Source organism: Amborella trichopoda, chromosome 7 (genome assembly GCF_054954075.1).
Source record: "Amborella trichopoda isolate Santa Cruz 75 chromosome 7, AtrichopodaSantaCruz75HAP2 v2.0, whole genome shotgun sequence".
Lineage (NCBI taxonomy): Eukaryota > Viridiplantae > Streptophyta > Magnoliopsida > Amborellales > Amborellaceae > Amborella > Amborella trichopoda.
This window is the reverse complement of record NC_142342.1, coordinates 38,339,127-38,366,106: the sequence shown is the minus strand read 5'-3', so window position 1 is coordinate 38,366,106 and position 26,980 is coordinate 38,339,127. Positions and strand designations below refer to the sequence as shown.

Below are 26,980 nucleotides of genomic sequence, written 5' to 3'. Positions count from 1 at the left end.
TATTTAGTTGGAGGGAAGCATATGCTTCCAGCTGTTCGAATCCATGAGAATATATACCCCCTCTTTATTAGTTTAGACTTTAGAGAGAGAAGGGGCATTTGGACATGTTTTAGAGAGAGAAGGGAATTGAGGGGCGGAGTGGGCTTGAGAGAGAGAGAGAGAGCTGAGTGGCAATAAATTACAGAGACAAGGCGACCACATATAAGAGAGAGAGAAGGGGGGTTTAGAGAGAGAGAGGCTTTTTCAACCGTTGATGGGGGGTCTTCATCCTCATCGACACATTCAACCGCCATCCCTAACTGCACCTCGCGCTTAGGTCTAGAGGGACCTTCCTCTGCACTTGATTTGCGCCTCCTCTGCAACTTGCCCTGAAAGGTCGTCTGTGCACTAGAGCTTCTTCTCTGGGCTTTCTCCAACCTTGCCCTAAATATTTTATGGAAGATAAGGTACCTTTCTCAAGAGCTTTCATCTTCTTTTTTTTTCTTTTTCTTTTTCTGTAAAAATGATAAGGTACCTTTCTCTCTTTCTATCTCCCTTTGTAATTGTTGAGATTGCAGGGCTTTGTGATGTTTGATTTTACTTTTTCATTATTGAAATGTTTTTCCTTGTGTTTGCTTGATTATTGGGATGAGCTGTTATCTTTGATATCATTTTGAATTTGGAAATTATGATCAGGATCTGTAGAATGTTTGCCTTTTACTCATCATTTCCTTATTACATTTTATGGCAGTTTTCTTTTGAAGTATCCATATGCAGACTCAGTTTGTTTGAGTTTCTAAAGATATGACCTTTTTTTCGGAAGAAACCTTTGTAATAGATCTCATAATTCATTCATTTCTATGATCAATAGATCTTCAGCATGTTATTGCCTGAAGTGAATGTTTAGCAATAGATGTAGAATTTGTTTATGTCTAGACCATAAAATTTGGTTCTTTATCACATAAGAAAAATTTCTTCGATGATCCCGGTCTTAAAAGCTTGGTTTCCTTTGTTTTAACATGATTTGGCCGTGTAGCAAAAGAATACTAAGTCGATAGAGATAATGACGCGAATTTCTTGAGAAAAGCATTTAGTCCGTGGAATTTCTCTTAGAAATTGCTTTTTAATCATTTTTCTCCAAGAATCACTTATAAGATAGAGGAGGATTCTGGTTCTAAGATTTTGGAAATGACTTGAATCTTTGAGGTTTTCTCTCTCTAGAACAGAGAACATGACATGATTCTGAAGGAAAGGCCGATGCTTGTGAATGTTCATCTGTTTCTTTCATCATTTTGGTTGAATTTCAATGAAAAGTTGTACTGTGGGTTGTGCTTGACAGTTGTATTTTTGTAATCCTAAATTTCGGTTTTCACAACAGGAAACTGGGATGGCCACACTGTAATGATGGATTGGGCATAGTGCATTTTGATGGTCTATTGATCCATAAACAATGAATGTTCACTTGTGAATGGATCAGCATTTTCCATGGTTATGTTTTTCCAGTTATGTTTGCTTTATTAAAAGACGAGGTAGCTGGTTATTTGGTACCTCTGCTGGAAGATCAATAAACATGATATTTTTCTTGGCTCTTGATGAGGGTTTGCACCGAAGAATATTTTTTTGATTTTATGTGTTGAAGACTTGATTGTTTCCATCTGACTAATTTTTCAATTTTCTTGCTAAGTTAGAATCATTGTTGATGTGGTTTATATTTTTATTTGATAAATAGTAAACAATATTAAAAGAAGAAATGGATTTTCTGGTTGTTTTGGTATTGATCATTAAAGGCTGAAGCTTAGTGGATTTATGTAAATTATAAAATGTATTCAGTGATGTAACTTACATAAATGTGATTAGTTACTAGGTTTTTGTTTGTAATATACTTCATAATCCTGCAATAACATAGCAGTCTAAATCTGGTTAGGTGGGAAAGTGTTAGCACATGCTTGGGCTTTTTCACCCTCGGGATGAAAAGTAGCACGCTGATGGAGTAGTATCAATATTCTTTGTGTCAAAGACAATAAAAGTTAAATTGTTTTCAAATAATATGTTTTTTGGATTTGTGAATATGCAATAATACTTATGTATGATTTTTTGGATTTGTGAATATACAATGATACTTATGTATGATTTTTTGGATTTGTGAATATACAATAATATGTTTTTTGGATTTGTGAATATACAATAAAACTTAAATTGTTTCAAATAATATGTTTTTTGGATTTGTGAATATACAGTCATACTTATGTATGAGGCATGTATAGTATAGAGATTCTTAATACCTAATATCATTACTTTGTTAGATGCCATATTCATTCTTTTCTTTTTGGTATTTAAGAAAATATATTAATGCTTTAAATCTTTTTTGATAAATATCTGGAATTGTATTGAGTTCCAAAAATTTACCCTTGGTCTGTGTGGAGAAACCATTGAGAATATTTGGTTACAGAAATGTTTACAAAAAATGTCTCTCCATTGAGAGGATATCTCCATTGAGAGGATAGGATAAGTACAAAATGGTTTGGGAGATGGTATCAAGGACCAAACTTTTTACCATACATAGATGAGTGATGTCTGGATTGGAGATGAATGGTTGGAGGTAGGGAGTCCCCAGAGCGAGTGAACCAGCCTCAGATTGTACTTTGCGCCGTGTGTGCCGAAAGGGTTACTGAAATACCTCTACATCCAGTGCTTTCTATAGGTTCTGTTTTTTTTTTTTCCCCAGAACTATCTATGAAAATAAATAAGCCATTCAAAAAATCTAAAAATAAGGTGAAAATAAGGGATAAATTTTGACATTGTCCATTTATCTTTTTGTTTACTATTTTGTAACTTTTTCTTTGTATCTAACTTTATTTATTATATGATTTCTCAGGAGTTTTTCCAAGAATTTATTGAGAAAAAAAGAATTATGGAAATCTACCCAAGATGATGCATTTGAGGAATTCTTGATATTATGAACAGTGCCTTCAGCCTGTCTCAATGCCTTTGTCTTACCAAAATGTCATTTATATCAGTTTCTGCACTATTTCTTGGTGAAAATGCTCATTGCTTCTTCATTTGATTAGTTTCATTTATATGTCGCATACACTTATTAAGGCTTTATACGTCTCACATGAATACCCAAGTGATATAATGTTTGGGAGTTGTGTTTTTTATTCTTATGGGAGAAAACTATCTGCATGAATTTGTTTTGTGTAAGTGCTATTTTGCAATACAAAACCTCAGTTTATTCTTGTAGTTAGAATCTCATAATCATTTTGTTGGTTTATCAGACTGGATTTAACCTGTTAAAGTGCTTTGTTAGCTGGCTCTAACAATGTCCTGCTATTGTGGTGACATTATTTGTCGAATTTGATTCGTTAGTTCACATATTCAGGCCCTCAGTGGTGAACAGAAGGATACAGTACACGACACTTATTGTGAACCTGCAATTGATCATGGATTTTGTGCTATTTGCTTGGAGAAAATATTACTTGAGGAGACTGCTCATGTGACAGGTTGCGAGCATGCTTACTGGTATGTAAAAAGTTTTTTGCATTTTAGGTTCTATGTGAATGACTTTTTCATTTGGTTTGGAATCTTCTTTTGACTCCAATGTTGTTTTCATCTACTTCACCTTTAAGAGTTCAAACTTGCAAAACTAGTTACGAAAAGGTTTTCTGCAGAGGTGCTCGAAGGTGAGAATACTTCTTCCTCACCAATTTGTGTCATTATCTTCTACAAGTCCTTTCCGGATTTGTTAGGATATCGTCCCCCCATTGTGACCGCCATATTTTACTATTTTATCTTGCATTTCTTCCCAAGTGTTGTTTGTTAATTTTGCGAGACATACTTGGTCTTATTTTGATTGTGGCCCAATATTTCCTCAAGCAATATTCCCTTTAGTTACAGTGGGCATGTGCATATACTTTATGTTATTTTTCTTGCATTTTGGATTGGCACTCTCAGATGCTGTCATTATTTTGTGTGTGAAGTTCTATCTAGTGTTTAGGACTCTTTGAAATTGTCCTTCTTGTATGTTTTTTGTGGTTGTCTGAGAAGTTTCATTTCCCATATTGTTTCATGTATTCAATTCCATGTTGCATGGGAATTTATGCAGTTTTCCTTCTTAGATAGATCTAGATTGCTAGGCACTCAGCTGCTTATTTAGAAATCTCTTAGTTGCATGTTACAATTTCAATGACATTCAAACTGATATTAGTTTGTAATAAACTTGCAAATCATCGCAATGAGATAACAGACTTAATTTCTGGGGCTTGATTTTACATTATTGTCGAACATTGTAATAACTTGCATGCTTTTGTCCTTTTGCTTGGAACTTGCTTCATATTAAACAATCTCACAGCACTTACAATGATGTTTTCTTTGTATGTTACTTCATTACAGATCTTAAATAGAAACAATGTGGTTTTTTATAGGTGTGCCAAATGCTTCATAATTGCAAAAAAAGTGCTAAAACTATTTATGATCTTTGATCTGCCTAAAGATGGTAAATTGGGTCAGCGATAAATGGTAGAGCTAGGCCAAGAATGTGTCTTTTTGCCATTGATAATAATGGAGCTAGGTGATGAAGGCAGCATGATACGCTTCAATTTTGAGTACTTAGAACATTGGCTCAAATTCCTCAGAAGTTTCGAAAAATATGAGAAATATTTTGCGAATTATTGAAGTGTGAGAAAGAAAATCGCCATTACTTCTCCAAATTTATGTTCAGTGTCCCTTTTTCTTTTTTTTTGTGAATCTTCAACGGAATTAAGACAATTTTGTTATAGTATTAGGTGGGGTAAGTATGTCTGTGTCAAAAAAGGAAAAGAAAAAATCTTGAAGAGTATCTCTCCTCTTTTAACAGTGGGGCCGCCTCTCCTTCGCCTGAATTTCTCTATTATGGAATGTGGTTCCCTCAAAATTGAAACGTTTTAACTCTCTTTGATTTCTAGCCTCTTTTTTCCCTCCTACTTCCCCTGACACGGTACCTTTGTTATTACATTGGTTTTTTCTTTTCTTTTGATTCCCTTCCTCTTCTTGTCAGAGTGTTCCCTCGAAAAACTAATACCATTTTATTTGCAATTGTCTTGAAGGGAACTATGTGCATTTTTTGCACTTTGAAATTTTGATGGAACCAAATTACTTGGGAAATTGGGCAATTGGATGATATATTCTGGTTTTGCTATGGTTGTGGTCTACGTTACTCTCTGTTGACTTACACCATGGACATATGTTCTTTTCGGAGTGAACATGATTTGGTTCTCCAAGATAGTTGCATATTTGCATTTTCTCGTGAGTGCTTATAGTTTGGCTTTGATGCTAACAGTAAATGGCAATAATTTTTTTTTTTTGAAGTGCTACATGCATCCTTAGATGGGCTTCGTACAATGCAAATCCTTCTTGTCCCCAATGCAAGCATCCTTTCCTTTCTCTCCTCGTTCATCGTTCTCTTGATGGCAGGTAAACCAGCAAGTCCAAAACCTAAATTATGTTTAGAGCTGAGAATAAATTTGGCAATCATAGAGGAAAATAATTTCCTAACCATATGATTACTTGAAATTTGGGGGTTCTAGGATCCATGATTATATGTTTGAGGAGAGTGTATGTTTACTCTTGAGGGCTCCTTGGTACACACCAGTAACTTTAGAGACTCAAAAGGAGGCTATAGAAGAACAGGAAGAACATCAGTATGAGTACGATGATGTCGATGACTATGTCGAAGATGCTTTCTATGGCAATATGGCAGGTCTTCGCATTGGAAACAGGCGTTGGGGTGATGGGGGCTATGTACGAGCTGGTCGCAAAGAAGCAATGCCTATTGTTGAAAGAGCAAGATCTCATGGACAAGAAGCTGGTGGTTCTTCACGAGCTCAAGGAAAGAAACCAGCCTCAAGAGAGGAGCATGGCAGGCGTGCTAAGAGGGCCCAAAAGCGCGAAGCTGCAGACAAGGCTGCAGCTGCAAAGCACCAAGAACACTTGCAAAGAATGGGGCGCATATAAGGGTATATATGCATGTATAGGAATCATTGCCTTGATCCTTTATGTTGTTAAAGGAAAATCATAAAATGTACAGTATTTTGGACATTTTAGTTGCACATCTTCTTGGAATAATATTTTAGGAAACATTTTGTGACAAGTATTTTAGAAAGAAAATGTACCTTCAGTATTTATTAACACAAATGTTGCGCTGCTGAATTATTTTAGAAAGAGTTTAGTGGGGAGCAGTATTCTGCCTGGCAATGCCTAGCTACCCGGGAGGATCCAGGATGCCAGCGCTTAGGCGGGTGCCTAGAACTTAGTTGGCCGGGAAGGTCTCTAAGCCACCCAGCGTCTAGGCTGATACTTAAAACCTGGGGGGCTAGTAGAATAAAAAGTTGTTTTAAGGTCCCATTTTGTCTTGAAAAAATTTAAAAATACATATTGAGATATATTTTAATCCATAATTCCATGCATTTCAAATTAAAAGACCAAATTTCGAAGTTTTTAACTTCAAATCATTAGAGACTATATCCACGGTCCATAGTATAATCCATTCAATGGTCCGTACAGTCAAAACTAAAAATAGGAAAATGTAATGTAAGATATAGTAATAGACCTATAAAATCAAATCTAATCTTAACGAGTTATGTTTAGATCGATTTTTAGTAATTTTTAGAAATCTTTCGATCCTATGGAAGTTATAATATCTAGTGTTTTGAGGATGATTTCGTTCTAAAATGGGTTTTAGTGGGGTTTAGGTTTGAAATGAATATAAAGTGTATTTTTTTTTCCTCTTATTTTTATAAAACAATCCAAAAATACTCTTTTTCCACGCATTTTTCCCCTCTTATTTTTATAAAACTATCCAAAAATGCTTTTTTTATAAAAACAACCTAAAAATGCTTTTTTTTTCCCCTTAGGTGGGGCACAGTTCTTGGGTAGCAGCCCAAGGCTGGGCACTCGCCTAAACGGGTGCCAAAGCACGTCCAAGCTGGCATTGTGCGCACAGGTCTTGGGCAGTTGCCAAAGCTGGGAGCTCAGTGGCCTCCCAATGTTGGGTGCTCACCTAGACGGATGCCCAAGCACGCCTAGGCTGGGGGGCCAAATTTTACCCACCTAGGGCTTGGGTGACTCCCCTAACCCCTTGGCACGCCTAGACGCTGGGCGGCCTCCCAATATTGGGTGCTCGCCTAGGTGGCTGCCCAAGCCCGCCTAAGCTAAGGGACCAAATTTTACCCGCCTAAGCCAGGCTGACTCGCCTAACCCTTTGGAGGCATCCTCCCAATGCTGGGCACTCATCTAGATGGGTGCCCAAGTGCACCTAGGTTGGGGGCCAAATTTTACCTGTCAAGAAGCGGTTCACTCGGCTTATCTAGGCAAGTCCTGGGCGGTCAAAAAAGTATTAAAAAAAAATTAAAAATACCAAAAAATCTAAGAAAATATGAAATTAATATTTAAAGTATGTTTAAATAAAGAACATTTAAATGATGTTGAAAATTAATAATAATAATAATAAAAGGATTTTAAATAATCAATTGTGTTTAGGGGTATTTTTGAAATTTTTCAAAAGATGCGAAAATAAAAAAATAAGTATTAATTGCCAAAAAAAATTCCCCAAAATGACGAAAAATATTAAATAATACATTACAAACAAAATCTCTTATTTTTTAAGATTTTAAATAATTATTTTTAAAATACCCGATCAGTTCACCAAAACCGGCCAAACCCAGTACCCGACGGATTAACGATTTTTCCTACGCTGGTTTGTTATGGTCCGATATAATGGGGTAAATTACCCAATTTTGTGTAAACGATTTCGATATTAGAATTTGATATTAGTAAATTTGGTTATGCGCAGAAGCTTTTTCAAATGGATATCATGTTTTCTATGATTGCAGTAATTTGGTGGATGGAACGTGGGTTATCCATGAAAGGTCATGTAGTGAAGATGCAATAATCAGTTCAACCATTCCTAGGAAAGCAGCCCCTTCTGGTGGGGCAACGATAAGAAGAAATTATCGAGCAATGCACATGCAACATTTACCGCTCTCACTAGCACTAAACAAGTGGATCTCCACAACCCTCTCTCTCTTCATCTCCCTCCCTCCCTCCCTCAGCAGCCCTCTCTCTTTCATCTTCCTCACTAAGCAACCTCCACCCAATGCCTATTCAAAATTTAATGCCTGTTGGCTCTCACTCACACTAAACCCAGGACTCTAGGGGTGGCATCGGGTAGGCCTGGCCCAGACCCGATAAATTTATGGGACAGGACCCGATCCCAAAATAAAAATATATTCGATTACTATGTTAAATTTATATATGTATTATTTAAATATTTGAACAAAAAATATATCGATATATTTATTTAAATTTTATTAAAACATTTCATATTAGGGAAGTTATAAGAAATATATTTTAATTTTTGTCTAATTGAAAAAAAAAAAACCCTTAACTTTCATAAACCTTGTCCACCACAATTTTTTCTTAATTTTGATTTTTTTTTTTATTATTTATAAAATAGCCTTCACAATAGTCGTATTACCATAATAACTACTGCATTACAGTGCTTTAAATACCGTAGTGATCAGGCTAAACATTACAGTACTTTAAGTACCGTAATGACTACGCTAAGCATTACGGTATTTTAAAGACCGTAATGGTCACTAATTCTCCTTCTCCCTCTTTTGCCACATCTCATTAGACTTCTCGCTTGAGGAAAGAAATCTTTCTTTATTGTTTTTTTCAGCAAGTTTCAATACTACTTTGTAGCCAATTTGAATTTTGGGCATTATGGGGTGCTTATGGTCTTTAAAGTATCGAAATGCTTGAAAATTTGAGCATTATGGTATTTAAAATGCCGTAATGATTAGCCTGGTCATTACGGTACTTAAAAGTTCATAGGTCTTGAAACACTTCGGTACCCTTTCCACATCAACATGGAAGCATGAGTACACATTAGAAAGAAGAACATAAGCATCTGTGCTGCCTGGTTCTAGCGCAAATAGCTTTTCAACCAATCGCTTAGCTAAACATAACATTCTTATGTATTTTACATGCAACTATTAAAGCTGCCCAAGCACTCGCACTAAGCTCTATTGGCATATCACTAATGAATAATTCAGCCTCTTCAACTAGCCTTGCTCTCCCTAACATATCAGCATGCATACATTCTCTTCCATAGGGCTAATCCCAAACTTCTCTTCCATGGAGTTGAACATTTCCCATCCTTTATTAACCAAACCCGAGTCGGTACAAGCTGATAAAAACCAAGAACAAGGTCGGTGGTTCAGGATTTAACCCTTCCTCGAGCATTGCTTTGAAAAGTTGTAGAGCATTTGAGCCCAAGTCATGGGATCCATGGCCTGAAATCATGGCACTCTAAGAGAAAACATTCGACATTGAATCGAAAACCCAATCCAAAGCTCCACATTTTGTGTATGTAGTGATCAAGTAAGTGTAGAAGATTGTATTAGGTTCTAACCCGATTCAAAATGGGTAACCATGGAGGCTCTTGCTAGAGCTCCCAATTGAGAGTATGGACATAGAATATTGGCTCGACTGTTTATGATTGCAATACCCACAAAGCCGTCTGTTTTTTTTTTTGCCATTTTGGAAAAGTATACAATGAGACCATTTATCTCTGGTATAAGGTGGTTACAATTAACCTTGACTATTGGATATGAAATCAAATGGCTGCATTTATTCTATTGACCAAGTTCCAAGCTCAAAGTTCAAAAGAAATTTTTTTCGAAGTTTGGAAAACACTCAAGCTATCAACTTTCGTATCAAATGGTCATAAGTAATTGTGACCACTTGTATCAAAGTTAGATAGTCTCATTGTGTACAATCCCTTCAATTTTATAGCGCAAGAGTGAAGGGTTTTACCATATATAAGTGTACATGTAATGAATAAATATAATATTAGGCTATTAGTAGACCCTATGGATTGGGTCCATCCCAATATTTATGCAGGTACTTGAAAAAATAAATGAAATTTTATTTTAGAAATAAATGCATTAATTAACAATAAAGGAATTCACTCAATCCCCATAAATTTAGATGTATATAGCAAAATGTTTCCCATATTTTAGTTTTTATGTGTTTTGTTTTTGGGTGCAGTTGGCATATGGATGCATCGTAGCAGTAGAGGTAAGGTGCACTTTCAAATTTTATCATAGTATATAATTTTGATGTAAAATGGTTTTAGGATTATCTCAAAATCTATTTTTATATCTAATTATAAAATTTTAAATTTCAAAATGGTTAAAATCAACTAGATTTATAAACATATGAAAATCTTGAAAATGGACGGTGTAGATAATATGTTGCAAAATACACTATTTTTCATACTTAAAACCTTTTTATTTTTCATGGTCATACATCTCGATGTTGAGATGATCGATAAAAGGGTTTTTCAACATTAAAACTACGTTTTCTGATGAATTTTTGAGGTGCATCCATAGTTCTACATTATAAGGTTGCATCCTTATATAAACTTTTTTTTATGTAGAAATGTGGGCTCCTTAACAAATCTATTTTTGAGATGGATTATAAGACCTAAAAAACATGTAATCTCTAACGTGAAGAGATCATGAATATGAACAAATAAATAAATTTTAAAAACTCGAAATAATAATTCTAATAAAAAAACATTTGGACCGTTGATTTTCATTGTTTTTAAATGTTACACCTACTTGCATCCATCTTTAAGATGGATGCTTTACGCTTTTCGGACTGCATCTGTAGAAATGCAGTCCAGCCCGCATGAAATAATTCCCTTAAAAAAGCTACAAACTCCACTCCTATTTCTTGACCTCGCTCCTCCCTCCCTTTTCAAACGACTGTACACTCAGTTCCTCTCTAATGGCCTCAGCTAATCACTCCTCTCTCTTTGACTTCATCAACTAATACGTCATTTTGTGTTGCCTCCATTCAAGCCAGTCAAATCTTCGATAAAATGCCTCAGAGAACACGCCATTACTGGAACGCAATCATTTCTGCGTCTTACAAAAATGCGTTCTTTTCAGAGACCCTGAATATCTACAAAAAGATGTGCAGCCATGGTTTTAAACCAGAGAGCTTCAATATGGTATTTGCCATAAAGGCTTGTGTCCGTGTCTCTCTCTTAAGTTGTGGGAAAACGCTTCACTCCAGCGCAGTAAAATTGAATCTAGAGAGAGATAGCTATGTGGTTCCTGCAATTATTAACATGTATGTGAGATTCCATTGTTTGGATGAGGCTCGAAGAGTGTTTGATAAAATGTGTGAAAGAAATTGGGTTTCATGGGGTGCCATGATCAGAGGCTATGTGAAGGTTAATCGAGCTCATGAAGCTTTTGATCTTTATTTTGAGATGAAAAGACTGGGTTTTGAATTGGACCCATTTGTAGCTGTTGGCCTAGTTCAGGCCTGTGGCCTAATTTTCTCTCTTAAAGAAGGCAAAGCCACTCATGGATATGGCCTAAGAAGACAAGTTATCTTCTATTCTGACATTTACTTTGAGACTTCCCTTCTTAACATGTATTTAAAATGTGGCTCCCTCGACTGTTCCACCCGAACATTCGAAGGAATGAATAGGAAAGATCTCGTCTCATGGAGTGCCATGGTTTCAGGGTTAGTGCAAAATGGGAGAGCTTCGGAAGCAATAGATTTCTTTAGTAGAATGTTGTTAGAAAAAATCCAACCTAATCTTCTCACTCTATCTAGTGTTCTATCTGCTTTCTCTCAGCTGGGGTCTCTAAAACATGGTAAAAGCATCCATGGCTACCTATTTCGATTTGGGTTAGAACCTGACGCGATCTTTTACACTTGCTTGATCGATACATATACAAAATGCGGAGCTTTGGATTTGGGGAGACGAATTTTCGATTCAATGCCTCAAAGAAGTGTTTTCTCTTGGAGTGCCATGATTTCAGGCTATGGAACCCATGGCCTGGGCTCAGGAGCTCTAGAACTTTTCAAATCAATGCTCGAGGAAGGGTTAAACCCCGAACCATCGACTCTGGTCTCGGTTTTATCCGCTTGTAGCCACTCCGGCTTGGTTGATAAAGGATGGGAAATCTTCAACTCTATGGAAGAGAAGTTTGGGATTAGGCCTGTGGAAGATCATTATGCATGTATGGTTGATATGTTAGGGAGAGCAGGGCTTATTGAAGAGTCTGAATTGTTCATTAGTGAGATGCCTATAGAGCCTGGTGGCAGTGTTTGGGGAGCTTTAATGGGTGCTTGTAAAATTCATAAGAATGTTGAGTTAGCTGAGAGAGTGGCTGAGAAGCTGTTTGTGCTTGAGCCAGACAGGCCAGATGCTTATGTTATGCTTTCTAATGTGTATGCTTCAATGGGGTTGTGGGAAGGGGCAGAGAGAGTGAGGGAGATGATGAGAGAGAGAGGGCTGAAGAAGAGCCATGGGTTCAGTTCAGTGTGAGTGAGAGCTTGCATTAAATTTTGAGTAGAGGTTTTTTTTTTGGGGTGAGTCGGTGAAGAGGGGCTCCTACCTTTGGTAGGAATTGAGTTTAAGACGTAACGTTGCAAATCATCAAGCGCTAACCAATTAAGCCGAGGCTCTTTTGAGTAGAGGTTGCTTAGTGAGTGAGGGAGATGAAGAGAGGGAAAGGGTTGTGGATGTTCACTTGTTTAGTGCTGGTAAGAGAGAAAAGGCAACAACTGTTTTAGTAGGTATTGTTGTTGTTGCCTATGTGAGAGGAGCAATGGGCCTCAAATTTTTTAGTAAGTTCTCTTAAACTGGTTATTGTGCCCTTTGTACATAATTTTGATACAAAAAATAATCATCGAACGGAAATGTTAACATCAAAAATAGAAAAATAAATGAAAATCTATTATTGTACTCTTTATGCATTGCAAAATAATAAAATTTTGGGAAACTACAGAAATATCCCCAGATAACTCTGCCTTGGGTGGCCTTGCCGGTCGTGTAGATTCAAACCCAGATAAAATAGGTGGGTTGCGCTAGGTAGGCAGTTACTGTAAATTTGTTTTTGCAAATTTCCATGAATCTTGAATCGACTTCAGGGTATGGCCTTTTATCAAACAAATAGCATAACAAGATTCGTGTAGTCAACCCTAAATAGTTAGGATAAAGTTTTGAAGCTCATAGAAATACCCATGGATATGTTATGCATAGAACTTGATATCATTTTTTTATTCACATCAAGTTTACCATTACTATCTTGTTTTGGTTAAAAATGCCCCTCGTAAGTCAAACAAGGTTAAAATATATTTATCTATTTATACTATATTATTAACCCAAAGTTTTTCTCATAAACAAGACCTGTTTATCGTATTTTACAAACTTTTATTTGTTATCCAAATTTTCAACAATAACTACTTTCTGTCAATAAATAAATTTCCAACCATAGCTACTTTCTCTCAAGAAATAAAAGGTAATTTGGTGCCTTGGAAGCTAATTATTTTAATGGGGAATGATCCTATGCATTATAAATACACCATGTTGGGTGCATGATAATTTTAAGTTGGTAGACCATCTTAGGTTTTTAAGATAAACCATTTTTACTGTTTTGCCCTTTTTCTCCTCTCCTACAAAATCTCCCTTTTCTCCCTCTTTCCTCAGCATACAAACAACAATTAGAAACTCACAAATCCCCTTTTCTCTCTCTTCCCCTTTCTAGCAACAAAGAGAGCGTACAAATCAGCAATGAAAAACCCATAAAGAGACAGAAACCTGCAATGAAAACTCCTTATTATGGTGTCTTTCCTGATCTCTATATGGATCAGCCCGCCATCTCAGATGGATCAATGCGAGATGGCAGCATGGAACCCATTATCAAGATTTTCAATTGACCATATTCCAATCATTAATTCAGGCACAAGCAGTACAAATAGCCAGGAATCATCATTACTGATGTACCATTGCTATTATGTATCTAAAATGCATAAGATCATTCCCCTATTTTAATACATTAAATAGGCAAGATCACTTATGATTTAGAATTTCGACACTCTTTTAAGAAGATTTATTAAAGTCTAAACACGTATTTTCGTGGTCGTAGTCCCCTTTTCATTCTATCTCTCTTTGTATCTTTACCGGATGTGATATCTTAGAATTCTTCAGTAGAATCCTTGTACGTCTTTTTTAATCTTTTTTAATTGAATTTGAGTTTGTTATCATTGTTTTTTGTTTTTTTTATACTATTAATGTTTTTTCATCATACCATGATTAATTTTACCTGTAATTGTTAAATCTTTTCTATATTTTGTTATGGAAGGTGATTATGTGAATGAATTGTAATCGATGATGGATATTTATCTCTATCTATATTCAATTGTAAAGCCAAGATCCAATCTAGTGTTACGCTTATGTTTTGTTCTTCATGTTTTTTACGATTGTGTCCACATGTTTTCCAGTTGTACTTATAATAGGCCCGTGGCTTTGAAAAGTAGTTGGGAAATTGAACTTTATTTGCAAGAATATAATTACAAGATCTTTAAAAGCAGAAATATAAAGATTTTTGCGTTGCTATAAGTCGAAATGTTTTTATCAAGTAAAAAGCTTTGGATTTTGGGAATTTGAAGTTTTTATTTTTTGAGGCATATAAGAGGAAAAAATGTTTTAAAAGGAAAATAGGTCGGAAATTTAGATTCTAAAAAATCAAAGTTAGGGCATTTTGGAAAAAAAAATGAAAATTATGCAAATTGGGTATGAACGTAATACTTCTATCTTATGGGGATTTTGATAATAATGGTAAATTAAAGGGGTATTTTTGTAATTTTATCTTTACATGATTGCTTATCACATATCAACGTACTATTTCAATGCATATTTATGTAATTACCGTTGTGTCGATTGCATAGTTATATACATGATTGCTTATTATACACATACTCCCACTAGCACAATTAACATTTATTTTATTTTCTTTATCTTTTCCTTGTGTGGATTGGATCTCTTTGAGAGGGGAAAGAGAAAGATAGAAATTAGAACTTTATTTCGTTTTGTTTCTCTTGGTACTGTAACATTGTCATGCTTTAGTACTCTCTCTCTCTCCCTCTCCCTCTCCCTCTCCCTCTTTTTTATTAAGATTATCATATACTTTCATCTCTCTATGAGGTTGATTAGTAGGTGAGATTGTTATTAGATTGTTACTAAACTCTGCAGTTATACAAAAGAGCAGAGAATACAAGTATATACTCCATTTTGTTTTGTTGAGTGATTTATTGATATTTATTTTGTAAGGACTAGTGGATTTTATAAACAATTGGATTGTAAATTAGAACACTATTGTTTCACCTATGTACGGTGGGTTTGGATGAAAAGTGGAAGGCTTAATATGAATTTTATATTTATCAATATGTGCTTAATAGGAAAGGATCAATAAAATATAATCTTGTTGGTCAAACAATAAAAATATCAAATCATTAATAATTCTACAATGCAAGTAGACAATCAACAACCACAAGGAAATAGATATTAAGATAATATGTAATTTGGATATATTGGCATTATATCTTTTATGCAAATTTCTAAATTTTGAAAATCTTACTTTGTCAAAAAGACCCTTAATGAATGGGTAACACTCAGTCATTTAATATAGAGATAAACCTTCTTAAGAATAATTAAATTTATTGAATATGATGCGTAAATATTACATAAATCAATAGTTCGAATTGAATTTGAATGAGTTTGAGCAGGAAAGGTGTAGAAGTCATTACCCGGCTCTAATGAGATCATGTCAAAGTTCAAATCTCTTGTTTTCAATGGAAGATGTTGATGGAGTATGACTATAAAGGTCTCATGACTACCATTTACTTTATGATCTATCTTTTTTTTTTCTTTTTTTTATTAATATATTTAATAACATTATTCACTTTCTATAATGACATTATTGCCTTTAATTTTTTATACCACCTTTTTGGTAATTACATTCCTTTTCCTTTGAAACTACATATCAATAACACTCAAATGGTAGTGTACAGCCCAACAGACTTTTACTCTTTTAAGTTTGAGAGAGAGAAAAGAGAGGAAGTGAAGAAGGAAGGCTTTATCATTGATTAAGCAGAGAGAGATTTTGACCGTGATGTGCAAACTTGCCATATGTGGCAAGGGGATAGACTCCGGGCTAGCTACCTTATTGTGAATTACACAGCAAAATCTGAGATTTTTTTGCGTTTCTCCCTAGTTATCCATATGATTGACAACAAAATTCCTTTCTCCATATCCATTTTCTCTCTATCAATTTCAATAAAATTGTTATTTTTATTATTTTTCAGCACTAATATCATTGCCAACCGAGGTTTTGGGTTTCACACTATTAGTGTACCAACAGTTTACAGTCTTGTACAGGCAAAGCTTTGAGTTCATACCATTTAACCAGCGTTTAAAAAATCGCCGAGTCGAACCGGACTCGCCCGGTTCGACTCGGATTTCACGAAAATGGACCGGATCATTTCAAGAATCGGGAATCGTCCGGTTCTAGAGAGAACCGGACGATTCCGCACAGTGACTCGCCGATTCACTGTGCGGAATCGGCGAGTCCGTGAAGAACACGGGTTGCACAGTGTTCTTCACGGATTCTTTCAAATTTGACATTTTTTTATCATTTTTTTTGTTTTTTTTGGCATGTGATCTGATTTTCAGGCTGTAAACAGCTTTATTCAGCTTTTTCAAGAATTAAATGGTGGAAAATTTGGTTGTTTTTGGATCACAAAAATTTCGGGGTTTAGGGTTTCCGCCTTTTCTGAAATTTCATGCCAAATAGGGCATGAATCTTTCAAAATTTGTAGGCATTTTGATCTTAAAGCTGTGAATCAAAACCTTTTGTTACTAATTTGTGATAATCGTTGAGAAAAACTGAGTTTTTTGGAGATTGAAGGCTTCGGTTCACAAAAACAGGTAAGAACTTTTGGTTTTTTTTTTTTTTCCGCCATTTGATTTATTTCACGGCATATTTTGAACAAAATGAGTTCAATAATTAGGGTTTTTAATCTTTATTGTGTCTAGTATGATTTAAAATTTTCAATTTTACGTAATCTAGTCAATTACAGCAAGAATTTGATATGAACAGTGAGATGTCTGCAAAACCAAATTCCGCTGTTTTTTTTTTTTTTTTCCGCCTTTTGATTTTGTTTTCATGATATATTAGAAATAATGTGTTAGAAATTTAGGTTTTTGATTCCTTATATTGTTGTTTATCAGAAAATATACTCAATTGGATGTAATTTATTCACTTAGAGGTGAATTTTACAGTTAAAATCGCTTATGTAAAACGAACTCTGTGAAGAACAATTTATTTTTTTTTTTTTTTTATTTTATTTTTTTTTATTGTAGCCCATGATAGAATTTTTTGTAATCCATGATCGAATTTTTTATAATCCATGATCGAAATGTTTGTTTTTTTTTCTTGTAATCCATGATCGAATTTTATTTTTTATTTTTTATTTTTGTAACCCATGATAGAATTTTTTGTAATCCATGATCGAATGTTTTGTAATCCATGATCGAAATGTTTGTTTTTTTTTGTAATCCATGATCGAATTTTTTGTTTTTTGTTTTTTATGTAACCCATGATAGAGTTTTTTGTAATCTATGATTGAATTTTTTGTTATCCATGATGTAAATGTTTTTTTCTTTTTTTGTAATCCACGATCGAATTTTTTGTTTTTTTTTTTTTTGTAATCCATGATCGAATTTTATGTAATCCATGATCGAATTTTTTGTAATCCATGATAGAATTTTCTGTAATCCATGATCGACTTTTTTGTAATCCATGATCGAAATGTTTGTTTTTTTTATTTGTAATCCATGAGCTAATTTTTTGTTTTTTTTTTTTTTTTGTAACCCATGATTGAATTTTTTGTAATCCATGATCGAATTGTTTTTTTCTGTTCTTGTAATCCACGATCGAATTTTTTGTTTTTTTATGTTTTTTTTTTTTTTTTGTAATCCATGATCGAATTTTATGTAATCCATGATCGAATTTTTTGTAATCCATGATCGAATTTTTTGTAATCCATGATTGAATTTTTTGTAATCCATGATCGAATTTTTTGTAATCCATGATCGATTTTTTAGAAAATTTATGATTTTTTTTTTTTAATCCATGATCGAACTTTTTGAAAATTTGTTAAATTTTTTTTTTAATCCATGATCGAATTTTTTGAAAATTTGCTGTACTTTTTTTTTTTTATTTCTTTTTATCCATGATCGAATTTTTTGAAAAATGATGATTTTTCGAAAAGATGTGAAAATCGTGATAAAGTTTTGATTATCATGATGTATTAAACATTTAAACCCAATTTTTAATTTTTATTGTTTGAGTTTGTTGTAAAATTTTTTTTTTTTTTCCATGATCGAATTTTTTGAAAAATGATGATTTTCCGAAAAGATGTCAAAATCGTGACAAGGTTTTAATTATCATGAGGCATTAAACCATATTTTAAATTTTTATTGTTAAAGTTTTTGTTGAAAAATCTGTATGTTGATGGATTATTTATGCAAAAAAATGCATGTTATTATATTTTCAATACAAAACTGTATTTTTTTTATCTGTTGTTCATGGATTTTTTAGTTGGAATGACTGATGTTAGCCGGCTCTTTGAAGAATTGTTTTTATTATTAATTTTTTAATGCAAAAAATGTATGTTCTTGATAATTGAGTTGTAGCCATGTTTGGAGCTTGCATTTTGTATTATTCTAAATGTTTGTAATTGATATGTACGAAAATATTATTATCCTTTTGCAATAACAAATAACAACGAATATGACTACATGAACTACCGCAACATATTATCACTACATATGGTGATTATTTTTCTTTTTGAACTGTCAGGTTAATTTAAACTTTTTACATCTTAATTTAGATCGTATGTTACTAATTTTATGCTTTATTGTAGTCCATGTATGTTGATATACTTATTCCATGATAATTCTATGTTTATCCTTTTGTGTGATGTAAATTAAATGTTGAATGGCGGTTCATGCAGGGGAAGAACATATCAATATTCGCATATTCATTCAAAAACATGAAAATTCTTAATGGAGTACCCTCATTTTTTATTGAATTCCTAAAAAACAATATTTATAATGAATTTTAATAATTTTTTCGAATTTTTTTGAAACTTTATTCTGACCGATTCACCCGATTCCGATCCGGATCGCCGATTCGCCGATCCGGATCCCCGATTCGCCGATCCGGATCGATTTTTGAAAAGCCCGATCCGAGTCACCGATCCGCTTTTTAAACCATTGCATTTAACTATTCTCTCGTAACTCATTGGATACACATTATACTATTCTCTCTCCTCTTTTTATAGTCTTTTATTTTGTATTTTGTTGGCTCTCTCTCCCTCAATTTCTTATTGAAAGAAAGACTAATGTGATTTTGTTGTGGGATATATTTTTTTATTTTTCTTTTTTTTCATCCATTTTTTTTATTTTTCTTTTCTTTTCTTTTGGCAAAGATCATTTACAAGTAGTCTTATTACAATAACTCTTCTTTCAACAAAAATAAAACTAACAAATCCAATATTTTAAAAATCTTGATGCCACTAAACCAATTTTTTTTAATCATAGAAAATAATCCCAATTCTTATGCTTGAGAATATAAATACTATATAATTAAATATGGTAAGAAACAAAAAGATAGTGTTGGAGATTACGTCAACCGAACTTATTACACCTCACACCGAGTCACTACCATCCGATGGCAAGGGATCAACAATCAACCTTCAATCTCAATTGGGACAGCAAGTTTTAGGTCAAACCCTCCAATGGAACTATGAACTCCTCTTGATCACAAATCTTAAACCTTAGGTACAACCAGTGTTCGCAAAACTGGCTAGTTAGATCGAAACCACCATGGTTCCGACTGAGGTTAGGCCAGTTTTGGGGTACCAATACTTAGAACCATCTCTCATAAAAATATCGGGTCCAAACCGGTCAGTGTGGGGTTGAACTGGCCATATTTATGTCTAACCAGCCGGTTTTGATCTAGCCATACCGGTTTTCTGTTAAAACGGCGTTTTTTGGAAACAAACGGGAAAAACGAAATAACAGCCGTTTTTTGAAATAGAGCCCGTTATTTTGCAGCAAGATCTGTGAATCAAATTTTCTTGCTTTTTTTATTCGATTTCCTTGCCATTTTTTAGCGCTTTTTATGCTTTAGAGTTGTAAACCATATTGATTATCTATAAAACAAATATAATTCGAATCAAATATTAAAAAAACAATAGTTTTTGTAGATTGAAGTGGCAGACTTTCTACTCTACCATTTCATCAATTTCTTCTTCTATAGGTAACGATTATTGATTAAATTGAGATTTTGAATCATAATCGAATTGGTTACCATATCCATGTTTCAATTTGTTTAACAAACAAGATATAGGGTGTCGACATCGGCTCGAAAATTTGCTCGAAGAACCTGTGTTCAAGCTGCTCGAAGAACTCTAATTTGATCCGCCATTTCGTTAATTTCATCTTTAATAGGTAAGGATTATTGATAAAAGTTGAGGGTTTTGAATTATAATCGAATTTTTTACCATATCCCTATTTCAATTTGTTCAAAAAACAAGCTATAGGGGGTTGATTTTGGCCCGAAAATTTGCTCAAAGAACCTGTGTTCAAGCTGCTCAAAGAGCCCTAATTCGATCCGCCATTTCATTAATTTCATCTTTAATAGGTAACGATTATTAATAACAGTTGAGGGTTTTTAATTATAATTGAATAGGTTACCATATCCATGTTTTAATTTGTTCAAAAAACAAGATATTTAAGGTTAATTTTGGCCTCAAAATTTGCTTCGAGAAGAACTTGTCTTCGATCCAAAAACCATATTTTTTGTCAATTTGCTGGTTGTTTGTATCAAATTGATTTATGGAGTTTGATCATCAAGGCTTCATCTATCATATAAAATATGTTTGTTGATTTATAATTGAGAAAAAAAATTTATATGAATTTATTTCTTGCTTGATGTCATGAAAATTTCATAGGCCTAAATTTTCTGTGATTTTTAAACTAAATAAAAAATACCAAATATTTTTTTATTAGATTTGGTACGTTTGAAATATGATCGAAGCCTTTACAAAGCTTCTTGTATCGATTTGTTCAATTTTTCGAACATTGAGGATCGCTTTTGCTTGAAATGTTGCTCGATTTTAGGGGTTTTTGACAAACCGATTTTTTGTTTTAAAAAAATAATTTTACTTAATATTATTAAGTCAATAAAATTATTTTTTATGATGAATATGGTTAGTGTTTCTCTATTTTGTTTACTAAAATTATATTTTTTTGATAAAATTATGTTTTTATGATAAAAATATTTTTTTTTTATGAATATGACAAAAAATCGATTCTTCTTGTTTAAATGTTATATTTTTTCTAACTAACAAAAAAATAAGTGCATTATAATGTTGGTCTTACTTTTGCTTCTTCTTTTTTTTTGTTCGATTTTTTTTTAAGTGCAAGATATAGTTATATTTGTAATAATTGAAATGTGATTGTAATTGTAATTGTTCTAATAATGGAATTGAGATTGTAATTGTGTAATGGAAATGGGATTATAATTGTGTTGGCAGAGGCATTCACAATTTCAAACTTTTTTATTATCAAAAAAATTTGATCTTGATTTTAAAAAACTGTCTTGGAGTTTGAAATTTACTTAGGGCCAATAATGCTAAGTTCCTTCTTACCATTTTCTTATTAGTTGGTGTTTTTATTTGTTTTAATCGCATCAAGCTCCTTTTGTTATTTGCAAATGCATAAACATTCATTCGTAATGTGAGTGATTTTTGTACAAGAGAAACTAGAAAGCTTTTCGCGTAAGGTTTGGGATGACTATGTTAATTTTTGGAAAAAGATGTTGTATGACAAAAATATCTTCAAAGAATATCCTAATCTAGAAAACAAAAAGATTTATGTGACCTGATTGGGATCATGCACAGGACCATAGTATTCAAATATTAATTTATAAAAAGTTGTTTCAATTTTTTTTGTCAGATAACTGTATGTAATAAGATACTGTACACTTAATCTAAGTTTTTCAATTAATGTTTTTTTTTTTGAGGTTTTTTACCCATTTTAAATAAAAAAAAGCTGTCTGATCTGTTAGTCCAGTTAACCGCCCCGGTTAGTCCGGTTCCAGTTCCAACCATTCCCAACCCGATGTCTGGTTAACCGTTCCGGTTCGATTTTACGAACACTGTGTACAACCTATAAAACATTGTTAGGAGCGATAAGATCTACTAACTTCTACTACCCAACCCGTTAGATCATCAAAGCAAGATGAGAGAGAGTGATCTTTCTAAGTGGGGATGCCCCTTAATTTTTCATAAGAGAGGGAGCTTTGCTATGGAGAGAGAGAGAGAGAGAGAGAGAGAGAGAAAGAGGCCATTGTTTCCAAAGTGGGGTGTGCCCCCTATTTGGGCATTCTAGATAGATAGAATATTAGAGACAAAAGAGAGATTTTGGTGTAGAGATTATGGGCATGGGTTTTCCTTTTATAGTACGAAAATATGATTAGGATTTCTTAGGGCTGTCCATGGCTTGCCTCTTCTTGTGAGATTGAATATGAGTCATTGATATTTAGTTACTTGTGGGGTGAGAGATTTAAACCCTCAATTTTATAGATGGATCATCAACATCATGGAATGTACTATAACATTTATCCCCCTTTCTTACCATTTTTTCATCAATAGAAATTATATAAAATAATTTCAAATATAATATTGATCATACCAAAATAATGCACAAGCCTTCTAATGCTATCCAAAAATCCATTCAAAGCATCTTCAAGGCAATAGCTTTTCAAAACACATAACAACTTAGGCTTCAAACCAAAGCCATTTAACACAACAAAATGGAAAACCCTAAATGGGTGGGGCGTGCCATCCATGAGAAGATCTCATGGGCCCCACCATCTAGGCCATGGTGGCCCCATGTGCACAAATGGGCCCCCATGTAATTTTAAATATTTTTTAAAATCATTAAAAGAATTTTAAAATTTATTTGAATATTTAAATCAATGTAAAATCAATATCTATGTTTTTATAAATTCAAATTTGACAAAAAAAAAAATTCAGAGATCTAGTGATTCTACTACGTGCCACAAATTCACAAGTTGATCCTAAGCAATTGTTGTTGTTGATTGGATTCCAGAGGAACGACTTCATTAGGATTAGGGAATTACTACGATTCTTCCATAATAGCCTCGATTCTCCCGTTGAGAGTCACTTTGAAAGTCTTCCCTGAACTCTTGCAATTGAATATGATAAAGCCAATAAAACGACAAGCTACTATCATTTCTTCATTAATTCAAATAATAATTCTAAAAATCACATATATTTAAAACAAACATAATTAAATTCATTTGATGGAAAAACGATCTATATGGTCTAGGAATTAAATAAATAAACATTGGGGTATTCTACCGTCAACTGTGGACTACAATCTACACTTGCTTTATCAAACCGACCTAGTGTTTCCTATGACCCACAGTCCATGTAGGAGCTCATTAGTATATCACCAAAGTCTAGACGATGAGTCAAAGTGTCGTAATCCCAGTTTGCGGATTTCAGGTTCTCCCCTAGAGACATACCAATGTCATCTAGACCTGATGCGGCAACAACGCCTATGGCGCATAAGGGTATCTCTCTTACATGCATAAGCTTCACCCTGAAAGGTGGTTCACTTTCTCAAAATGACTACCATATATGCATGTCGTGTGATGGCTCACGGGTCAGGCTTTGGTCCCCCCGTCTCTGAAGGCCACCATCATGGTCACACAATCCCTAGGTTCACTCATTCTAGTATACTCCGACCTCATAAAGGGATGACCTATTGGAACCCTTATTGAATAGTTTTCTATACCTAGGTAACTTAGGTTTTTCCCAACCAACTGGCCTAGTTCGTAAAGCTCAATTCGGTATCTGCAAATATAATTTGTTTAGCATGGTCCATAAAGGACCGCACTCTCACTGCGTTTATGTTCCATTATATCAAAATATTTATTACAAGAACTTATAAGGTTTTTAATGGCCACACTCACTCAACACTTCTTGGGTCATGTTTTACTTCTTTTCTCATTCTTCTTCATAGTTCGTTTTGTCTTTTGTTCTCTCTCTCTCTCTCTCTCTCATCTGCATAGCCACTTTTTTTTAAAAAAAATTTGTTGCATCTCTCTCTCATCTTCATAGCCTTTTTCTTTTCTTTTATTCATAGCCTTTATAGGTAAGCTCATTGCAATCAAAGGCTTTCATCTTGTTCTACATATTTTTCTTTCAAGCAACGCATATATATGGGGAATGACACCTTCTGTGATGCACTAGATGTTGGCAAATACAAGTTGGAATTACTCAAGAATTCCTCATTAATATTTTGTATACGTCTAACATAAGGTGCAACTTTATTTATGTCCTTAGGTTAAATGGAAAGAGTTATGAGGTCCATTTAAAGTATGGAACTTTATCTATTAGGAAACGTGGTCAAGTTTATTTTTGGGGGAGAAAGTTGAAAATTTGTATTGCCTAAATGTTATTAATAGAATGAATGATGTTACTTCAATGAATGTGGTTGAAATGCTGCATATGTATGGCACTTGAGATTAGGACATATGAATAAAGATAACGTGCAAAAATTAGTAAAAAGATGATTAATACTTAATGTTAAAGAAATTGAATTCCAAACGCATGAACCATTACTCTCATGAAAATTGACTAGGAAGCGATTCCCTAAAGGATAAAAATAACAAGAATTGCTTAATATAATCAACTCAGATATATGTGGAGCATTGAATGTTAATACATATAGAGGTGTATGAGTATTGTGTAACCTTCATAAATGATTCTTCTAGGTATGGATATGTATACCTAATTAACAAAAATTTTGATGCCCTAGAAACATTTAAAAAATATAAGACACAAGTGAAAAATCAATTAGGTAGACATATAAAAAATTCTAAAGACTAATAGGGGAAGAGAGTACACCTCATAATTATTTAACCAATTTTGTAGAGAGCATGAAATAATGAATCAAACAACCTTACCATCTACCCCACAACAAAATGGTGTAGTCGAAAGGCATAATAGAGCTTTAATGAAAATGGTTAGGTCTATGATGAGTCATGCTAACCTAGCTCTAAATTTTTGGAGAGAGGCTATCAGTACAATTATGTTCATATTGAATAGAATATTAACTAAGGCTATAAAAATGACCCTTTATGAACTATGGACTGGAAGAAAACCATAACTAAGTATATTAAAAAGTTGGGGATGACCTGTACATGGGTTTATCCCAAATTAACAAAGAGACAAACTCCATGGTAAAATAATTAAATGTTTATTTGTAGGGTATTGCGACAACTCTAAGGGATATAGGTTTTATGATCATGATAATAAAAGCTTTGTAGAAAGTACATATGCCCATTTTCTAGAAAACTTAGATAGTAAGAAAAACAAGAATAAAGAGGTCGACCAATTTAAAGAAAAACACAATAAAGATCAAGGCAACCCTATGTAACTTATACCAACGATTAGTGAGTTTGAGCGTACTGAGGCCCCTGATCTAGATAGATTTCATAGATCTAGAGCTCCACCTTTCTATTTAGATGAATATTTTGCATTCTTAAGATAGATGAACCATATATTTATGGTGAAGCCATCAAATCACCTGAACCACCTGAATGGATTAATGTTAGGGATGACAAAATTAACTTTTTTGAAAGAATTTAAGTATGGGAACTTGTAGACCTACAAGAAGATCAGAAGGCTCTAGGATGTAAATGTATTTTTAAGAAGAAATTCAAAGCAAACGGAACCATTTGGAGATATAACGCTAGATCAGTAGCCAACGAGTTTACTAAAAAAGAAAGAGTAGATTATATGGAGACATTCTCCTATTTTGAAATTTGCATTTATAAGGATAATACTTGTACTAGTAGCACATAACCAAAGAGTTTACTAAAAAAGAAGGAGTAGATTATGTGGAGACATATTCTCCTATAGTGAAATTTGTATTTATAAAGATAATACTAGCACTAGTAGTACAATATGACTTGGAGTTATTTTAGTTAAATGTCACGAAAGTTCTCTTAAATGGAGAATTAAAAGAAGATATGACTTGGAGTTATTTCAGTTAGATGTCAAGATAGTTCTCTTAAATAGAGAATTAAAGAAGATATTTATATAAACAATCAGAGGGATATGTTGTTAAAGATCAAGAAGAAAAAAGTATATAACTGGAAAAAATCACTGTATGGAATAAAACAATCATCTAGACAATAGTGCTTAATATTTCTCTAGGCAATTGTCCAAATTAGTTATGTAGCTAACAGACTTGATCACTATGTAGATGTTTGGAATAATGTGAGCAAATTTGTGATTTTATCTCTATGTGTAGATGATATTTTATTAGATATACAAATGATAAATAAAGCTAAATCTCGGCTTAATTCGCATTTTGAAATAAATGATATGGGTGAAGCATTATATATTTTGAGGATAAAAGATTCCAGGGATAAAAATTTTAGGCTTTTCAATTTATCTTAAGAAAAATATCTAGAGAATGCTCTTAAAAGATTTAAGGTGGGAAACTATAAACCAATGGAGACTCCTATTTGTAGGAGCATGCAGTAATCAAATAAAGAATGTCCAATTAATGATAAGAATAAGGTTAAAATGGAAAATATTTCATATAAACGCTATTGGGTATATTATGCATGTTATGCTTTGTACATGACCTTAGTTTAACAATTGGATACGTTAGTAGACTTCAAAGGAACCTAGGTATGACTCATTGGCAAGCAATTAAAATCATACTCGGATGTATTAAGGAACCAAACATTATAAATTATGTTATCAGGCTAATAACCTGGAATCTGATGTAAACTTCGCAGGAGATCCTGATGATAGAAAATTTACTTCTTGAAATACTTTCCTATTTGGAGGAGGTTATGTTTTTTGATTTAATAAGAAAAAAGAATGTGTGGCCGGTGCTCAATGGAAGTGGAACATATGTCTTGTAGTATAACTTCTACTTTTGCCATTTAGATAAGCTGCTTCATTAGAGATT

General features: G+C 33.5%; 2 protein-coding genes across 3 annotated transcripts; both read left to right on the top strand.

The window, feature by feature from the left end:
* Positions 1-82: 82 nt before the first annotated feature.
* On the top strand, positions 83-6,147 carry LOC18422960 (uncharacterized). 2 transcript variants are annotated; one of them, XM_006827451.4, is made up of 4 exons: positions 83-446; positions 3,359-3,498; positions 5,323-5,427; positions 5,541-6,147. In XM_006827451.4, exons 1-4 carry the CDS (start codon positions 435-437, stop codon positions 5,965-5,967), a joined length of 684 nt encoding a protein of 227 aa, XP_006827514.1. In that variant the 5' UTR covers positions 83-434; the 3' UTR covers positions 5,968-6,147. The 2 variants fall into 2 exon arrangements, with proteins under 2 accessions (XP_006827514.1, XP_088728834.1); XM_088872708.1 differs by having other exon boundaries at positions 3,346-3,498.
* Positions 6,148-10,903: 4,756 nt separating this feature from the next.
* On the top strand, positions 10,904-12,370 carry MEF3 (Pentatricopeptide repeat (PPR) superfamily protein). Its single transcript, XM_011627597.1, has one exon. It carries the CDS (start codon positions 10,904-10,906, stop codon positions 12,368-12,370), a length of 1,467 nt encoding a protein of 488 aa, XP_011625899.1.
* Positions 12,371-26,980: the final 14,610 nt, after the last annotated feature.

Bases quoted from the DNA above. Each gene is read 5' to 3' on its own strand.
- MEF3 (XM_011627597.1), top strand. From the start codon at position 10,904: ATGCCTCAGAGAACACGCCATTACTGGAACGCAATCATTTCTGCGTCT.
- LOC18422960 (XM_006827451.4), top strand. The intron at 3,499-5,322 runs GTATGTAAAAAG...TTTTTTTTGAAG, and splicing joins GGTTGCGAGCATGCTTACTG to TGCTACATGCATCCTTAGAT. The intron at 5,428-5,540 runs GTAAACCAGCAA...TGGGGGTTCTAG, and splicing joins CATCGTTCTCTTGATGGCAG to GATCCATGATTATATGTTTG.